At 38.2% G+C, this 16,702-nt stretch overlaps 2 protein-coding genes across 3 annotated transcripts in view; both read left to right on the top strand.

The window, feature by feature from the left end:
• The first annotated feature begins 3,092 nt into the window (after positions 1 to 3,092).
• LOC116279017 (uncharacterized) lies at positions 3,093 to 8,451 on the top strand. Its single transcript, XM_072956935.1, has 4 exons — positions 3,093 to 3,097; positions 4,793 to 6,536; positions 8,016 to 8,101; positions 8,384 to 8,451. Exons 1-3 carry the CDS (start codon positions 3,093 to 3,095, stop codon positions 8,022 to 8,024), a joined length of 1,758 nt encoding a protein of 585 aa, XP_072813036.1. The 3' UTR covers positions 8,025 to 8,101; positions 8,384 to 8,451.
• LOC140692113 (putative N-acetylated-alpha-linked acidic dipeptidase) overlaps positions 8,383 to 16,702 on the top strand; it is a 54,327-nt gene continuing 46,007 nt past the window's right edge. For both annotated transcript variants that reach the window (XM_072956912.1, XM_072956913.1), the window contains exons 1-8: positions 8,383 to 8,503; positions 8,609 to 8,690; positions 9,346 to 9,384; positions 9,985 to 10,050; positions 10,848 to 10,911; positions 12,290 to 12,357; positions 14,306 to 14,437; positions 15,796 to 15,903. In XM_072956912.1, the coding sequence (XP_072813013.1) occupies positions 9,376 to 9,384; positions 9,985 to 10,050; positions 10,848 to 10,911; positions 12,290 to 12,357; positions 14,306 to 14,353 (255 nt within the window). In that variant the 5' untranslated portion in view covers positions 8,383 to 8,503; positions 8,609 to 8,690; positions 9,346 to 9,375 and the 3' untranslated portion in view covers positions 14,354 to 14,437; positions 15,796 to 15,903. The remainder of the gene's footprint in view (positions 8,504 to 8,608; positions 8,691 to 9,345; positions 9,385 to 9,984; positions 10,051 to 10,847; positions 10,912 to 12,289; positions 12,358 to 14,305; positions 14,438 to 15,795; positions 15,904 to 16,702) is intronic.

Below are 16,702 nucleotides of genomic sequence, written 5' to 3'. Positions count from 1 at the left end.
ATGCAAATAAAAAATATAATCAAATCTTACTGTAATGTAACAAATAAAGAATTAAACATTCTTTTTTGTATGTAATTCCTGGGTATTATGTGTGTGTATATTATATATATGTATATTTTTGTCCTAGAATCAAATTATGCACACAATTTTGCTTTATGAACATTAGACATTCTATATTGAGAATCCCTGATGGTTTTCAAAGACTGTAAATATAATTATTAATAACAAAGTAACTTTTTATTTGTGAAAACCATAAGAAATATAATTACTCAGCTTTACTGATGTTGTTACATTGTTTTTAATGCTTCACACTGTCATTTTTCTGTTAAAATAACCATTCTAATATCTCTTTATACATTTGAAATGATTTTAACTTTGTAATTAAATTCTTAAAAATCTTTAGTGAATAATATAGATTATGAAATATAGAAACAGAAAAAATATTACTCACAAGCCCATAATTAACTAAATTTAATCTTTGATATAGAGACTTCCAGAATGGTATCATTAAAAATATACTCATTATTTTAATTATAAATTTTGCACAGAAATTTTAAAATGTTTTACATATCCAAGAAGTCATTAACTCTGTTTTCCTTTTCTTCTTTTTCCCCACTACTTATACCTGATAGGGATCAGTCTTGAAGGGATCATCAAGAGGACATGACTACTGGAATGTGTTTCGCTTGCATTCTCTGCAGAAGCCCCACCAAGTACTCAGCCTTGTGACAGTAATGTGCTTGTTGCCGAGACCATCGGACAGTATTTTAAGGCTTCTATATAAACTTTTAAGATTCTGGTGGAGTTGCAGGGAGACTCTTGTGGCTGCTTAAGACAAGTCTCATAAGTAAGTTATTTTGCTGATAAAACCTGCTGCCCACTAAGCTGCAGGGCTCTGCTTCTTTCTATGGTCTCCTTCCCCTCTGTGTTGGACCAGTTCATGGATCATCAAGCAGACTGGGCTGAAGTACATCCTCCAGAAATTCTCTCTGTGAAGATGTGTGGGTGTAAATTTTTTTTCATCCTTTTTATTTCTAGAAGTATATTTGGTTATTACTCTCACAACTGCTAATTTGTCCAGATGCATAGTTTTAAGCTTAGAGTGATTTATTTTCCTTTCATCATGCTGAAAATGTCTCTCCTTACACAGATTAATTATCATGGTGGCCCAGTTTTTTTTTATTTCAATTTGAAATTATGTAGGCAGAGGTATCTTTTCACCAATTGTTACATCAATGTTTTGAACTATTTTAATATACATGCTGTTTACTAAAATAAAATTGTATAACTTGAGAGTTGTGGATTAAGTTTTATTTGGGGCAAAATGAGGACTATAATCTAGGAGACAGCACCTCAGATGGCTCTGAGGACCTTTTCTGAAGAGGCAGGGGGAAATTCAATATTATATATGTAATTTTAGTGAAGGGGAGTACGTGCAATCAAACACACATTGAGTTCTTTTGCCAGTTATGGGGAGCAGACGTCACCATTAATGAATTTAGTGCTCTTCTAGATATAAGGAGATGCAAGAATTGGGGCTTATAAAATCTTCTCCTGAAAACATCTATCTGAAGCTCTATTTTGTCAGTTTTCCCACAGCACAAAGTACCCCATTCCTGATCTCCACTGTGAAATTTCAGGGAGTGTTGGAGGTCAGCGTCTACAGTGGCTTGTGATTGGTTATAGTACGAAGCAGAGGTAGATGGCAAATGTTATAAACGATTATTCCCCTTAACATTTTTATTTGAATCATTTTTTGCTTACTTTTTTCTCCATTATAATTTTATATTTTACTGAAAATATAAAGACTTATGATTGATAAAAATTCACTGTTAAATCTTTTATTTGTAAATATTAGAAAAGAAAGTTATTTTTGCTATCTCAACTTTTTTATAATTTTCTTTTAATTGTATCTGTGTTATTTACCATATAATAATCAATAATGCAAATTGATATAAAGTAACATGCACTTACAAAATCAAACAAGTTAGACGGAAGTATCATTTTAAGAATTATTTTTATTTATTGGCATTTATTTTGAAATATTTTCAAAATAGACGTGATCCTTATTTTGTCTACCTGTTGATTCAATACCCTTAAACAGCATTTATATAATCATATCTTACTTCTTAAATTTTAAAAAAGTATCCTTTTCTTAGTATTTATTATTATTTTTTAGGATAAATATATAGTTACCATTCCTTCTGATTCTTTGAATGTCTTGGTATTACTTTGGCTTAACTACAAACATAACAACATTAGTGGTAACACAATTATAGAATTATAATATTTTTTCTCAAAGCTTTATAGCTATTTCCATAATATTTTGTGGCTAGTCAGTCTTTAATAGAAGAAGACAAGGCTATTCTTTGTTTTCTCTATAGAAGTAATTTTGTTTATTTTTTTTTCTGGTCCACTTTTAAGTTTAACATTTTGGAATAGATATAGATATATATGTATTTTGCATTATAATTAAGCTTTAAACATGGTATATTCTTTTACTTATCTTGATATGCCTATTTCCCTGCCCTGGGAACAAATCTGGGTATCCAACAGTTTGGCACATTTTCTTGGTTGTTCTCTGATTGCTTAGAGTCAGGTCATACCCATGCTTTAGCTACTGCACTGGATGACTGGATTTCTAATGCTATTTCCGTCTTTTGAGCTGCAGTTTCATTAAATTTATGTATTATTTATTGTAGAAGCAAATAAAAGTTTATATTTGTAGGTAAATGGCATAAGTTTTAGTGGAATGTGGAGGTCATAATACAAATGTTTAGTTGATATAGATCTTTACTCTAAATAATGATGAAATTTTTTGATGTTAAGTTGCCTTCCTGCTTTCCTTCCCTCTTCTTTTCTTTCTTTTTGATTGGTATTTTTGGCTCTAAAATTTACTTTTTTGGCAAAATCTTATATGAATTGATACAGAGATGAAGGATACACACACACATAAATGTCTATATAAACTCTGCTAAATAAATAATCATAAAATCTGTTTCTCCAATCAATTCAAAATATTTTAAGAACGCTGCTTTCATTGAATTAAACTTAATTCTTCTCACTTATTTATTAAGCAGCATTGCTTTGTCATGCGGTGAGTATAGCCTTGTTCTTCCTATAAGTAATTGTGTTTTATAAATTTGTAAGCAACCAGAGTGATTTCAGAATTTGTTAAAGATTTACAAAAAATTGACATGATCTTAACCACATTCTGCTATTGCCAATATGCCCTTTAGAGTGATGATTTTACTAAAATCATTGTCTAACTCCTTCACATTCCTACAATATGGCCTTATTATTATACTACAAAAGATGACATCTTCCAATAAAAATGTCTAACTCTATAACAATATTCCATGAATTCACTTATTACACAATATTAACAAACTACTTAAAGAATGAATCAAAACCATATTAAGATATTATTTCTCATGTATTGGAAAAAATAATACGATGAAGTAAATTAAATCTAATAGTGTTAAAATATTCAAAGCCTTTCTAATGATAAAAACTTTAAATATAAAATATTCTACTTCAAAAATGCTTTCAGAGATGTTATAAATGGTGAAAGGATTACATATCATATATAGTTTTCTGTTTATGAATTTGATTACAGCAATGGAACAGTGTAATATTAAATTTAAAAAAATGCATATCAATTGAAGATATAAATTAACCTCAAATTTGGGTTGTAAATAATTTTATATTTAGCTTTCAGTTTTCTTCATGTGTTTTTATATACTTTCAGGAAAATAATTATCATATACAAATGTACAGATCTGAGTCTTTATCTAATATGTCTTAATCTCAAGAGATCTAAAACCCCTCCATTTTCTTTTCCTTCCTTCCTTCTTTCCTTTCTTGGTATAAAAGTTAATTGTTGGCAATATTTTATCAGAACTTATATTGTGAATGAAGGATGAAAGCTATATACATATACACACACACACACACACATATAGTGATGATCCAACTTGGAATAAATATTTCCATATTTCTATGAAAAATTATGAATGAATTTAACTATAGTATGTAATTCCTTAACATTTTTCATAATATAAAGTATATGTACTTACAACTTTATATTGTGAACTTAATTGTTTAATATCTACCTTAATGCATGGAAGAGTTTTTATGTTATTATAAAGTATACTTTAATAAGTGTGATAAAGGAGCATTACATGGTGTTAAGGAATTATGTTAATGTAATGGGCTTTATGAATTCACAAATTAGCTGAGCACTGAGAGTGACTGGAATTAGATAGGCAAATCCCTTGAGGGGAGTAGGGGATTGATGTGTAAACGATTATTTCTAAGAGTGAGTATAGCATGCCTATGCCCCTGTAGCATGAGGGAACATAGTTAAGTACGAGGATTGTAAGAAGTCTATCTATGGTAATGATCCTGAATGTGAACAAGGAATGATTTGAGGCTACTAACAAGGCTAAAGCCAAATATGTAACAGTCAGCATATTATAGCAGGCTGTCCGGCGAGCCGGCCCTCCGCCCGCGCCGCGGGGTGAGCAAGCGCCCCGCGGGGGTCTCGGGCTCCCAGCCCACTGCCCGGCCTCCCTGCCACATGCTATGCGTCATCCGGGGATGCCCCTCACCGAGAGAGACCCTCAATCACAAGTCACCCGCCCTCCCCACCCTCCTCGCCGTGCCTTGCAACAGCGCCCTCGAACCGCCCTCCCGATCTCCGTGCAGTAACCCCCGCCCCTCGCTGGGAAGAACGCAGTGACTCCAAGAGCCGTGGCGGCTCTTTGAGCCCAAGGGGCGAGCGAGGCAGCCATTGGCGGAGGCCGCTGCCTCCGGCTGTCAATCCCGTGGCCCGGCCCCGCCCCACCGGCGGAGCGTGGCAGGACGCAGGGCCGCGGGGACTGTCGGGACGGCTCCAAGATGGCCGCGCGCTTGGGGTCCGCACCGGCTGGCGGCCCCAAGCTCTGTTCACTGCCACCGCTGCTGACCGGAGACGCTGGTCGGGCCGGCGACTCCGGGGGCTGTACACGCGGGGCGGGAGGCCGCCATGGCGACCCTGGAAAACCTGGCGAAAGCCTTCGAGTCCCACAAGTCTTTCCAGCAGTCGCTGCCGAGGCCTCAGCACCCTCAGCCGGCACCGCAGCCGCCGCCGCATCGCCCCCCTCAGCCGGAACAGCCGCCTCAGACGGTACCGCCGCCGCTGCCGCCTCAGCCCCCTCAGCCCCCTCACCCGGCACCGCCGCCGCCGCCGCATCAGACCCTTCAGCCGGTACCGCCGCCGATGCCGCCCCAGCCCCCTCAGCCGGCACCGCAGCCTCAACCGTCACCGCCGCCCGCCCAGCCCCCTCAGCCGGCACTGGAGCCGCCGCCGCTTCAGCCCCTTCGGCCGGTACCGCCGCCGATACCGCCTCAGCCCCCTCAGCCGGAACCGCAGCCGCCGCCTCGGCCGCCTCAGCCCCGTCAGCCGGCACCGCCGCCTCGGCCGCCTCAGCCCCGTCAGCCGGCAACGCAGCCGCCGCCGCCTCAGCCCCCTCAGCCGGAACAGCCGCCTCAGCCGGTACCGCAGCCGCCGCCGCCTCGGCCTCTTCAGCCGTCACCTCAGCCTCTACCGCCACCGCCGCCAGCCCAGCCCCCTCAGCCGACACTGGAGCCGCCGCCGCTTCAGCCCCATCAGCCGGTACCGCAGCCACCGCCGCCTCGGCCCCCTCAGCCGGAACAGCCGACTCAGCCGGTACCGCAGCCGCCGCCGCATCAGACCCTTCAGCCGGTACCGCCGCCGATACCGCCTCAGCCCCTTCAGCCGGCACCGCAGCCGCCGCCGCTTCAGCTCCTTCGGCCGGTACCGCCGCCGATGCCGCCTCAGCCGGAACAGCCGCCTCAGCCGGTACCGCAGCCGCCGCCGCCTCGGCCCCCTCAGCCGGCACCACCGCTGCCTCAGCCCCCTCAGCCGGTACCGCCACTGCTGCCGCCTCGGCCCCTTCAGCCGGCACCGCAGCCTCTACCGCCACCGCCACCCGCCCAGCCCCCTCAGCCGGCACTGGAGCCGCCGCCGCTTCAGCCCCTTCAGCCGGAACCGCAGCCGCCGCCTCAGCCCCGTCAGCCGGTACCGCAGCCGCCGCCGCATCAGACCCTTCAGCCGGTACCGCCGCCGATGCCGCCCCAGCCCCCTCAACCGCCACCGCCGCCCGCCCAGCCCCCTCAGCCAACACTGGCGCCGCCGCCGCCTCCGCCCCCTCAGCCGGCACCGCAGCCGCCGCCGCATCAGACCCTTCAGCCGGTACCGCCACTGCTGCCGCCTCAGCCCCTTCAGCCGGCACCGCAGCCGCCGCCGCCTCGGCCCCCTCAGCCGGAACCGCAGCCGCCGCTTCAGCCCCTTCGGCCGGTACCGCCGCCGCTGCCGCCTCAGCCCCTTCAGCCGGCACCGCAGCCGCCGCCGCCTCGGCCCCCTCAGCCGGCACCTCAGCAGCCGCCGCCTCAGCCCCTTCAGCCGGTACCGCCGACTCAACTGCCACCGCCGCCCTCCCAGCTGTGGGTCAGGAGCCGCTGCACAGACGGTGAGTCCCTGCAGGCCCCTCCCCAACCCTGCGCGGGTCTCCGTCCCTCCCTCGGCCTCCCACGAAGGCCCCGATGCTGTCCGGGCCCCAGGCCTCTTCTTTCCCGGCTGCGAAACTCGGGAAGGAACGGGGCTGTGTTGTGATCCGAGGCCGCGCGTCCCGTTCGGCTTCCTCTGGGCCACTCCCCACCCCTCTCCTCGTCCGGGCCAGGTGTAACGTTTTGTCTTCCCTTTTCAACTGACGGCTTAAAACAGTGTTTCAGATAACTGTCAAAACACTGTGCATGCAAAATACTAGGTCAACTTAAGGGAAGGAGTAGGAGAGAAGGGGGAAAGGAACGAAGTTCACCGGTCACTTCTGTGGGGGTGGGTTAAGTGGTCACAGTGGTGAACGCGTAACTGCTACATGGCCCCGTGCGCTTACCACCATAGTCTTTACTGTTACTAACCCCGAACAGCCCTGGTGTTAAGGAGGCATGACCACAGAACATGTGCTCTTTGAGCTTAATTTTACACAAACAGTAAGTTTTCCATGGAATCAAGACAGGCAGTAAACGCCAGCTGCAGAGGACAGCTTGTGCAGGGCTGGGAAAGAGCACGGCATGATCAGAACTTTAGTTTGACTGGCTTGAAATGTAGAGGGAAAGGGAAACTTCACACTGATGAATCAGAGAGGAGATAGCTGTTTTTTATTAAACTAAAATGGTTGAATGAGCCTTGTTGGTTAATGATTTGCCTTAGCAATGTGAATTTGGATTCTGCAAGTATTTTATAAGTTATGTAAGAAGCTTGTTTTAAAATTTCAGAACTCTTAAGGTATTAGAAGTTGTTTTATTTTATAAGAATTTTTTAAAAAGTGTTTATTTAACTCAATTAGAACAGAGTTCCTTTAACATAGGAGACTTTATTATCTCAGGTATTAATACCCTCTAGAGGTACACAATGAAAAATGTGATTTATAAACAGATACATACAGACACAAGGAAAACAGAGCATGTAGCTTCAGTAACAGTTTAAGAGAAAAGTCAGAAACAGAAATTTTCCCTGGTCAAACTATCAAAAAAAGCACCTGGGGCTTATATCCCTTAATTGATTTGAGCTCTAAATGGACAAATACACATTTTTTTAAAAAAAAATTGCTAAGAACAAGATTGTTTTTCACGTTGAGTAATAACTTTGAAGTTTAAATAAATACCAACAATGGAGCTATGAGGGAGGAAAAATATAAAATACTGATTTTTTTTTTTATTTCACCGTAAGGTGCATTCTTAAATACATAGGAGAGAACTGTCATGATCTGTGCAACTCGCTTGCAAATAGTTCAACAGTATTAACAATGATTGAGTTTAGGTGGTGGGCATATGGGAATTTATCATCCTATTAAACAGTTTTCTGTACTTCTGAGACTTATAATAAAACATTGGAAGGAACCTGTTAGACATAATGCTCTATGTAATTTGTTCCCTTTGTGAAATTCTAGGAAGGTTAAAATGCATGTTCATAACATCAAGAAAATCACAAGCATTTACGATGTAATCAGAACTACCTGAGGATCTGTGAAACTTGGTGAGTTGGTGAATTTTTTAAAATGTCTTAAAACATTTTGTTTTTACAAAGATTACAGGAGTAAGAGAAGATAAATCTTAATCAACTCTTAATATTTTTTTCCTGGTTGAGGTGATATAATTAAATGTGGGGAAAAAAAAGGTAAATTCTAAAAGGAGACACTACCTTGATGGTTTTCTATGGAGGAAACTCAAGTGGGAGGAAGTTTAATTTAAAAACATAAATTACTGCCCTTTATAATAGATTCTAAGTTGTCATTCTTTTGAATGCCTTCCTTTCCAGACAGATGTGTTATTCTGGGAGATCATCAGGACTTCTGGGTATTTGGAGGTATTGACCTAACGAGTGGAATTGCTGATTTATAAGAAGTTGTCCAGAATTTTGGAAAACTGATTAGTAGAGGTAAATAATGTTTCCTTGGCAAGTGATGACAGAAAGTGACTTCAGTGAATTTTCCTTCGTTTTTAGGCAGGTGTACCTAACCATGTATGTTAACAATGATTACAGGCTGGAGACCGAGAAGAACTGCCATTTTTGCCAGCTGGGATGCAGAAAAATTTGGACTTCTGGGTTTCACAAATGGACTGAGGTAACTAAGACAGTAAACGTATCTTCTTGGTCAACATGTATCTCAGGGTAATCACAGATGTGTTCCATTACCTGATACTGTTTTAATTTGGATAAAAACAAGAAAATTTAAGAAATAGAGTTTGGTTTTGCTTTTACATCAGTTTGGCAAAACAGAACAACCTCTTAATTACTAAGCACAAACCAATTTTTTCATTAATTTTAAAATATTTTAGTTTCTATTTATATTTGTTTTGTGATAAGTAAGTAAAATCTGTAAGCTCAGAAAATAGTCAAACCTAGGAAGCTGCTTCTGACAAGTGAATTAGCTTATTGAAAATCTGATTTAGATCTTTGGCATTAATTTTCAATTTTTTACAGTTTCCTTGGATTTCTTCTATCCAGGAAAACAACATGCTCTTTTAAGATGACAATACTCTGATTATAGTCTCTCCTTTATGGATTCCACACTAAATTGTAACCATAGGTATATTTTACCATTTACAAAAGTGCCTGGTTGGGAAGTATAGTACAATGATTTTGTAAATTGAATTACTCTAAAATTTCAAGGATTTATTTTTAATTCAATTATGATTAATTTTCATTTGTCACTGGCTCTTAATGCTTTATTTTAAAGTGACTCTCATAGACCCCCTTCTCTCATCTTCTTCCCTTAGGCTCTCTGTCCAGTAACTCTAAGTTCTTACATGTTCAAGGTAGGCTTGTGTATTTTTTTAAAGGCAGGTGCACCAAAAAGCACTTTCCTGTGACTATCCTCTGATTTGTTCATCATTTATGAGTTCAAGTTTTATAGAATTGATTTAAAGAATGTCATATCTTTCTTATTATTGTGTCTGGTTTTTAAAATGCTTTCCTTCTGACTCATTTCTGCATACTTTAAAATAATAATATGAATCAAATAAGTATGGGAATAAAATCACAGTTACTTGTATCACATTTGATTCCATTTATATGGCAAAGTCTTATTATTATGTTGGTGTTATGAACATGCATTTCATAATACACTTATTTAGATGAATCAGATCTTATTCATTAAGGTCATCTACTTTTAGAAATGTGTAATTTCTTGTGAATACATGTATATAGAAATACATGTGTCTTTCTATAATTTAAGCAGCTTAAAATACAGATAAAATAAATCCAAGATACAAGATAATATGCCTTGCATTAATTTAAATTCATGTGAGTTAAAAGACAATTTGAATATTGTTTCCCATTTTCTACTATCTTGATCATATTCAGCAGCACATTTACCTTTATATTTAGTTAAGGAATCTTTTTTATTTCTACTGTAGCTCTGTCATAATGGAAACTCTGCAGCAGAATCAGCTGTCATCTATCCCATGTGGCCAAGTGCAGAGGTGAGAATTCTCATTTGTGGGATGACCACTCACAGCTTTAAATGTTTTTACTGTAACTGCTTTTATAAGGTAGCAAGCTAGAGAGAGAGAGAGAAACAGAGAGAAGAAAAGAGTTCTCTCTGCATATTCTCATGTGTGTGATGGCATTAGTCTTCTTCTGCTGTATTTTTCTAGAATGTGTGTGCGTGTGTGCATGAATGTGTGAGAAATGTCTTGTCTTTGTCCTAATAGCCACTCTTCTCTCCCTCTAGTTTTTTCTCTGTCCTCCCCTCCTATATTTTTCTTTTTCATCAATATCTTCTCTTTCAAAAAATTCTTGATAAATCTAATTTCCAACTTCCTCACTTTTAATATGATAAAGTTACTTGGATCCCCAACATCAAGTGATCTCATACTTTAATGTCTGTAAGGATTGCCAGGGACACCTTTTAAAAATACAGATTTCCAGGCCTTACTTTGAGCAGTCCTCTTCCAGTAGATCCAGGGTGATGCTGAGCATCTCGAGCCTTCCCCCTTCATATTATGGTGCAGGGGATCAGGGGCAGTTTTCCTCTGGGTCTCCCTGCTGCTGCTATGAACAGTGGCTACAGCATCACTAATATTTTTTCTTTCTTGTTTTAATTGCATTAATATTATCAACCAGTTAATAGTATTTTCTTAAAATTATGGTCAAAAGCATAGGTGTTTGATTTATAATGGCACCTGCAAACCACTCTTTTACTGAATTAATTTGTTTTGCTTGTATTTCCACAATTGTAAACACTGTGAGTTAAGTGACTGCTTTGCTTCAACTACAGGAGAATGTGAAAACACTCCAGGAGAGAGAGGTTGCATATATCAATGCAGACTCATACACAGAAGGTAAATTTTATTTCAGATTGTCATTAAATAGTATACCAGTATTTAAGTCTATCAACTCCAACTCATAAACTAGGATTATCCTCTTTCTATGAGATGCCTCAATAATACCTCCATTTCTCCATTTTACCCGAGAGAACATTATTATGATTCAAATGAATCAATATGATTCATAACTAAGCTATTGATCCTAAGTTCTTTAGTATATTTACCATTTGCCTATCTTGGATTACTACTTAAAACTTTAGTACTTTTGACATTCTTCCTGTGGAGCTATTTTTAAAAGTTGGGCTAAAATATTTCATGCAGAAATAGTTCCTGTATGTATTGGAACAACTCTGAAATAAGCACCCACTACAGACTTCCTTTTGACCCTGACATGTGGCATGTGCATCTGTAGGCTTTCATCATATTATGGTTATTTCTAGGTAAGTGTCAGAGGACACATGTTAGTTACTGACATGCTCTAGCCTAAAGTCTTGATATTGAATTGAATGAATGAATAAAAACATGAACATTATGGCCTTACCACTTCCTTTGCCAAAGACCCCTAGGTACTGCTGCCATAATGAGCAATGACCCTTACTGTTACTGCAGGAGCTGCAGCCTTAGCAGCAGAGTCCGCCTCTGCAGTCTCCTATCCTGAGTGTGTGCTGCAGCCTCTCTGGCTCCTGAAGAGTTATTTCCACCTTGTGTTTTAGTTTTAGCCAGACTGTCTGCCTGTCTGTCTATTTATCTCCCTACCTATCTGTCTATTCTAAAATTTTATTTATTTCTTTTTACTGAAGTACATTTGATTTGTAATATTAGTTTCAGGTGTACAGCAAAGTTACTCAGTTGTATACATAACATATACATATACATATACATATACATATACATATACATATACATATACATATACATATACATAGTTTTTAGATTCTTTTCCATTATAGGTTATTATAAGATACTGAATATAATTCCCTGTGCTATACAGTAGGTCCTTGTTGGTTATCTGTTTCATATATAATAGTGTATATCTGTTAATCCTGAACTCCTAACATATCTCTTCCCTTCCCCCTTTCCCCTTGGGTAACCATAGTTTCTTTTCTATGTCATGAGTCTATTTCTGGTTTGTAAATAAGTTCATTTGTATCTTTTTTTGTTTGTTTACATTCCACATATAAGTGATAGAATTTGATATTTGCCTTTCTCTGTCTGACATACTTCACTGAATATGATAATCTGTAGGGTCCACCCTATTTTTAATTCTCCAGGAATGATGCCTTCAATTTGAAATCTGTTATATATTGTTTATAATTAGAAAATAAAGTTAGAATAAAATACAGGTTTGTAGTCCATTTGGAGGTATTAAAATTCTCTCTTATTTATTTTGCAGGCAATTATACTCTCAGAGTTGACTGTACACCCCTTCTTTTCCAGTTGGTATATAAACTGACAAAAGAGGTATGTAAATAGATCTGTCTTAATGATTTCTGATGAGTAGATAAATCAATAACTTTTGTTTTCTAAATTACTAATATTTAAACTGATGACAGACATAGCTGATTTGTATAAACAAGAAATCAGAACGAGCTTTAATACACTACTTATGTGACATAACTATGAGAACAGTAGTGCTAGTCTCTGTTCTAATAATAGTTCCTAATAATTGTATACATTTGTTAAAATGTGCAGGGTCTATTGTTTCATGGGGCAGAGTCTCTTTGATATAACAGAGAGAATACTGAGCTGGGTTGGGGAAGCCTTGGCTGTGAAGATTGCCTTGGCTATTCATTCATTCATTCAGGAAGTATTTATTGTGTGGTTACTATGTATCAAGTCCTATGAAAGGAACTCTAGCAGCAACAGTGATAAAAGGACAAGGCTACTGAATCCAAATACTTTGTAATCTAGAGAGGCCACAGACCTGTAAATGAGGACTCATACTTCACTTGAATATTGGATACTATATACAGTGGAGGACAGTTGCAGAAGAGAGAAGTTAAAATCCTGGGGTAGCTGGTGAGTTTGGAAAGCATTAGAAGGTGTTTAGAGAAGGATTAGTGGTTAAGATGTAAAATGGAAGGATGTGAAAGTGGGGAGAATGTTTCTCCTCGGAGGACACAGGACCTAATAAAGATGTGGATGTGTGAAAGAACATTTCCTGACCTCTGGGTAATGCAACATAACCTCAATGTAAGGTGTTGGTGAAAAAGCTGGTATGAAACGGGGCCTGACACATAGGCCTAAATGTTCATAAATCTGGTGATGGTGAAATTAAAGAATCTTTAACAAGGTTGTACATTATCATTTTTATTCATTAGAAAAATTACTCTGTATCAGTGCAATGAATACGTTAAACTGTAGTAAGTCTAAAAGCAAAATGGAAATAATTCCACATACTTATTTAGCACACAGGAATTTATAAATACTAGTTATTGATGTAGAAAGTACTCTGAAAATGCTACTGCACTCTGAATCTCTAAAAATTATGTGATCTACTCATTGAGTATATGTGTGCTTCATTTAAATAACCCCCATTATAGAATTTAACTGTAGAAATGTTTCTTTCAAGTAGGTATCACTTAGATGACAGTGGGAATTAGATGTCACATCTCTGTGGTCCTGTTTCCAAATCGCCCTTCATCTTGCCCTGTCCTTTTCACTGTTAGTGTCTTTAACATCTCATCCTCCCAAGTGAGCATCCTCCCATGCCCATCACAACTCCCACCATACTGGGAAGCTTAGGTCCTTGATCCTTTTATTGAAATGTCCCATAAAAACATCTAAAAGCACGTTGAAAAGACAGCCCTTGTTGGGGAATCCTTCTCAGGAGATACATTTACTCTCTGTCCTACAGAGGAGGCTCCTGCCTTTATAGGAGCTGTAGTAAGAATTTTAGGGCCAAGAAGGAGAAGCTTAGGTCTATCCCCTTTGTACATTTATTTAATAAGTATTAAATGTGTAAGTGGTTACCATAGTGACAGGATAAATCAAACATAGTTTCTGCTATTAGTGTGTTACCTGTGTAGCCAGGAGAGACTATGATCAAGAATTTTCAAATCCAAGACAGAGATTAAAATCACCAAAGCGAATACAGATAAAAGTGTGGGAAGCAAAAAATAAGTATCTTAGTTTATTATTTTACATGTTGGAATTAAACAGCCTGCTTAATGGGAAATTGCAAATTTTTTTCCCATTTTAAAGCCTCTTTTATGTTAATTTGAATTTAATTTTCATGCCACTTAAGATACAATATATTTGTTTTTCAGAGTTTTTGTTTTAGATAGATTTTAACAGTTTAACTGGGAAATTAAAATGTATATTTAGAAGTTACATTATCAGGATGAACTAATTAATTGTCCAGAAGAGAAGAGTGAGATTTTATAATCTTGTTTGATTTGATTGTCAGTGGAAGAATCAGACATCATTCATCTGGAGAAATGCTATTGGTTGCTGAGGGCTCAATCCCGAACTGGATGATTTGATTTAGAGACATTTGGCCCATTGGCTTCACCACAAATTCGTCCATCTCTGAGTGAAGGTGGGAATCCTTCTATTTTCTACAAATGTTCTTTGCTAAACACGTGAGCCTTGTTCCACCTTTGGAGCCTTGTGTAAGTCGGTTTACCTTTCTGCACTTGAATATTCTCATATATAAAATCAGTTTGACCAAGACAATCATTATGAATGTGTGCTCCAGTGCGGTGACTCAGCATCTGGTGCAGGGTCAGGGTGGTGGACACTGAATAGGAAAAGCTCTAGCTTCCACACATGACCCCACCTCTTCCTCAGCTGAGGAGTGTCTATTGTATTTCTTTTATATAGAAAAAGGTTCCACTGCTGTATCCTTCCCCCACCCTTAAAAAATTAAGAAACCACTAGACCATCTCTAAGGTCCCCACTTAGCTCTAAACTTTTCACTACTATATATATATTTATTTATTTATTTTAAATGAGGTTTACAAGGAGCAGTTGTGGGTGATAATCACAAAAACTGTATTTGAAATCTGAAAGCTTGGGTTTTTCTTCTGATTCAGACCTTTTTAAAAAAATTTCTTACTTTTAGCAAGTCACTTAACTACTTCTTAGCTTCAATTTTCTGCTCTTTGAGGGCACAGAATTAGATTCTTGAAATATTCTGTATTCTTCAGGTTTCTAGTGTGTTTTAGAAATATTTATTTGTTAGGGGAGCTAGAACAGACAGGGTTTCCACTTCAGCAGTGCAGTTATGTTTTTACCTTTTTATAATTAGAGATTGAGAAATCATTTCATTTGAAAATAAAATGATTCCATTTATTTTTTATGAAAAGTTTAAAAACCACAGGATTAGATTATAAATTGCCCTTTATTTCTGAAATTTAATATATTTAGTTATACAGATTAAGTGGTACAATGAAGACTGCAGTACAGAATTTCTGTCTCTTATAATATAGTGTGTTAGTTTTCTTTGCTTCATGAAGGAGCTGTATGAAGCTCATTAATAACAACACAGTATATCTTTGATAGAGTTCAACTTTTCTTCTTCCTTTTTCCTTTTTCTTCTTAGTCTTTCCAAATTAGGATAATTGTGGTCTCTGACTTTTTTCCAGTTAAATTTTTAAAATACATTTTTATTTTTTACATTCTACAATCACTTTTGACTTTTGGAATTAATATAAGATAAAGATAGGTATGCAGACAAAACCAAACACTAAATGATAGTATTTTCTTCTAGGAAGTTAAATTTTGGTTATAATTATGCCAGGGGGAAAAAATAAACTTCCTAAGACAGTGGAAAATACTGATAACTTTTAAAAACTAAATCAGTTTATGCGAGTCATGCCTCCTTTCATAAGCATGTCATTATTAACAGGAAGTTTGTTGGCTGTGATTTATTCTGTCTGTCTTCCTATTTTACAGGTTTATTTAATGCTTTTGGTGAAAATCATGACAGCCACATAGATTTTAAGGAGATATCCTGTGGGCTAACAGCTTGTTGCAGAGGACCTCTGGCTGAAAGACAGAAATGTAAGTGTGTTAAACATCACAAAATTTGGAAGCTATACAGAGAAAAAAAATAGCATCCATTCATGTAAAAAATCATCTGATTAAGGCTTGAATTTTCATCCCATTGGCAAATAGCAATCTCTTGCTGAGGTTTTACTGAGGTCAGTGTAAATGTTCAGTCATCTATTCTTTTTTACTGTCGAGTAATTTAAGATCTTTGTTATTAATAATGGTTGATTTTCCAGATAAATGTACAGTTCATGATAAATGAACTACATCAATCATGATGTGTTTGAAAATGTTAAGCATATAGAAAATATTTTCTGGTAGTCTATATAGAAAATTTGTCTTGCTTAACTTGAATTCCAACTTATTTTCTATCACTGTGTATATTGATATTTTATTAGCAAAATTAAATTTATGATAAAACAATTTTATTAAATACTAAATTTATCTTTTATACCTAGCTAAAATATTATGGCATAATTTATAAGCATATTACATTCCTAAATCTTAACCATATTTGTTTAGGAAAATGCAGCAGTTTACATTTAATTGGAACCTAATTCTTACATATTCACTAGGGTAATTATCTCTGCATCTTTCTAAAATACAGCTTCACAAATACTGCATATTTTGGGTATGATACTTAATAGTTCAATATTCTTTAGTAATGTTGTACTGTGATGCACTTAGTTAATTTAATAGCATAAATATTACATGGGTGTGTGAAGTAGATAATTATTTAATCTTAAAAATTTAGATTTCTTTTATCTTCCCTGATAGTATACCATTACTCTAACCTGGCTTTGTGATAGAT

Source organism: Vicugna pacos, unplaced genomic scaffold (genome assembly GCF_048564905.1).
Source record: "Vicugna pacos unplaced genomic scaffold, VicPac4 SAC-SAT, whole genome shotgun sequence".
Taxonomy (NCBI): Eukaryota; Metazoa; Chordata; class Mammalia; order Artiodactyla; family Camelidae; genus Vicugna; species Vicugna pacos.
The sequence above is the reverse complement of the archived record's forward strand: the minus strand, read 5'-3'. Positions and strand labels throughout refer to the sequence as shown.